At 44.7% G+C, this 2,549-nt stretch overlaps 1 protein-coding gene across 1 annotated transcript; it reads right to left on the bottom strand.

Moving 5' to 3' along the window:
- Positions 1–921: 921 nt before the first annotated feature.
- On the bottom strand, positions 922–2,160 carry LOC125555880 (uncharacterized). The gene is made up of 5 exons (XM_087522681.1): positions 2,128–2,160; positions 1,873–2,037; positions 1,718–1,780; positions 1,510–1,622; positions 922–1,125 (listed from the first exon to the last, which is right to left on the bottom strand). Exons 1-4 carry the CDS (start codon positions 2,143–2,145, stop codon positions 1,512–1,514), a joined length of 357 nt encoding a protein of 118 aa, XP_087378807.1. The 5' UTR covers positions 2,146–2,160; the 3' UTR covers positions 922–1,125; positions 1,510–1,511.
- Positions 2,161–2,549: the final 389 nt, after the last annotated feature.

Below are 2,549 nucleotides of genomic sequence, written 5' to 3'. Positions count from 1 at the left end.
TCAATATTAGGAGCATGTTTTCTTCCAAACCTTTATATCCAATTGGTGGAACTATGAGCTGTTCATTATGAAGGTACATGGTTTGCTACTATCTTGCTACTCTTTTTGTACTGTCATTAGATAGTAATACTAGTGGTTTGCACGTGAATTTATTGACAGGGTGGACCTACATTGGAGGTGTACGACAGGATTCAATGATGGGATGCTCAATTCCGGTTGTATCGATTTCACCTCTTCCATCAATGGGAACATGGATATCCTTGGTCTGATGAAGACTAGGCGCTACATTTCTACTCTGAACCAGCAAATCAATTCAGTATGAAATTGTCCAGGGCAAAACATGACTCACTATAGGAATCAGGCACTTTGCCATCTGCCATGGCAGATGGCAAAGGCACAGACGGCGGATGGCAAAGGGCTTTGCCATCTGCCAGCAGATGGCAAAGGGCCGGCTGAATAAACTCTGGTAAAGGCTTCTTTGCCGTCTGTTGGCAGATGGCAAAGAGGATGTAGCCTTTGCCATCAGCTGGCCGATGGCAAAGCCCGAGGAACGGGGTTAGCCACGTTAGGAGGCTAACGGCGTGCCTTGCCATCTGCCAGCAGATGGCAAAGGCTGTAGGCTCTTTGCCATCTCCCAGCTGATGGCAATGGGTGCAGGCTCTTTGCCATCAGCCAGCTGATGGCAAAGGAAGAAGGCTCTTTGCCATCTACTGGCGGATGGCAAAGAGAACAAATAGGCCAAACGAGCGCTTCACAGGTTGTTGCCACGTGGCCTCTTTGCTATCTGCCAGCGGATGGCAAAGCTCTTTGCCATCGGCCAGCAGATGGCAAAGTGCCTATATTGCCTCATTTAATTTTGTTTTTCTTATATCAATTCATTTTCACGGAAAATCAAACATAGATATATATATATGACCAATATAGCATATTCAACACATATTACCAATAGTCATGAACGCAAATATATCCAACACATGTTACCAATAGTAGCAAGTTTCATCCATACATATACATAGTTTCATCAATATTACACAGTTTCATCATAGGTAGCAAGTTTCACAAAGTCAAAACAAAAACTAAAGACAAGCACTCCATCAACCCAAGCTTCCGTGATCTGAAGCAAATCTACAAAATGGGAAGGAAGAAAGTTAGAAGAAGAAGACTAGAAGAAGAAGATTATTATGATGCAACTAAAATGTGAAGATTATTATGATGCAACTTATATCTGTAAAATAGGTCATTTTGGAGCTAAGTATGCTTATTATGTCATTTTTGAGCTAGCTAAGCATACTAAGTCATTTTGAGCTAAGCATCCTAGGTCATTTTGAGCTAAGCATCCTAGGTCATTTTAAGCTAAGCATCCTAGGTTAAATAGGTCAATTTTGAGCTAGCTAAGCATATTAAGTCATTTTGGAGGAAAAAATGCTAAGTATAGGTCATTTTTAGAGATATCCTAGGTTAAATAGGTCATTTTGGAGCTAATTAAGCAAAGCACTAGGCAAAACTTACCGTCAACCCGTAGGTGAAGGATCAGGGTTCTTGCTCGCGGTAGTGGCAGACGGAGGAGGATCGGGGTTCTTGCTCGCGCCAATGGCAGACGTCGATGCTTGTCGGGAGTTATGCTGCACCAAATTAAAGATCATTTGCAATGTCTCGTTAGCATGATGCAACTCAAATGTGAAGACTAATAAGTAATGTCCATTCAAATGAAACTCACCGTGTCCGCTGGAGCAATGACTGGCATCGGCGGAGGGGTCTGACCGTTCTTCTCGCACATGGACTGCACATTTGGTTTTGACGAGTCAGTCATATTAGTTACTAATGAAAGGAACATTGTGTGCATGATTTAGCTAATATGCAGAAGAAACTTACCGTGAAGAGCTCGTATATGGCCCGGTTAGCCAAGTCGTTCTGGTTCCTCTCCTCTTCCAAAAGCCTAGCCGTCCTCTCCTCAGTCTCTCTCTCCCTCTCTGCCGCCTGCCTCCTTTCCTCCGCCAGAAGCTCCTGGGTCTTTGCTCTCTCTTCCTCAATAGCATCCTGCAACACCACTCCTCTTTAGCATTGTAATCATCGACGGCCGCACACATAATGTAATGGAGGAAAGGTATCTGATTCTATATAACTAACCTTGATTTCGAGATCCATTGGCCGTGGATGAGGCCTTATCTCAGGATCGGAGCTCGTCTGGCGCCTCTTGATCTACAGGAGAGTGCTAGTACAACGTATTAGTCCATCCCCAATGGCTAACAAGCCATGGTTCCTCCCGCCACCAGATATCATCACCAGCTCTGGATCAATAGGCTGGCTCGAGTTAAAGTCCGACCCTTTCCTTGCCTTCCCCTTGTCTCTGTACCTCACGAGCTTGTTGTGGGAGGCGCGGTTGGTGAAGTTCTTTGGATCATCGAGATCAGACTCAGAGAATGCCTTGGCCTTCTTATACGGGGCACTATGGGCCATGGCATAGAGGTCGAACAGCTTTGGCACATCTCTCTTGTTGTGCCGCGCCTAAAAGAGAGGAACAAAGTATTAGTTATGTCGGATTTCGGGTT

This window comes from Triticum urartu, chromosome 5A, assembly GCF_056163025.1.
Source record: "Triticum urartu cultivar PI428250 chromosome 5A, HENAU_Tu73, whole genome shotgun sequence".
In the NCBI taxonomy this organism is placed as follows: domain Eukaryota; kingdom Viridiplantae; phylum Streptophyta; class Magnoliopsida; order Poales; family Poaceae; genus Triticum; species Triticum urartu.
This window is presented reverse-complemented; position numbering and strand designations above follow the sequence as displayed.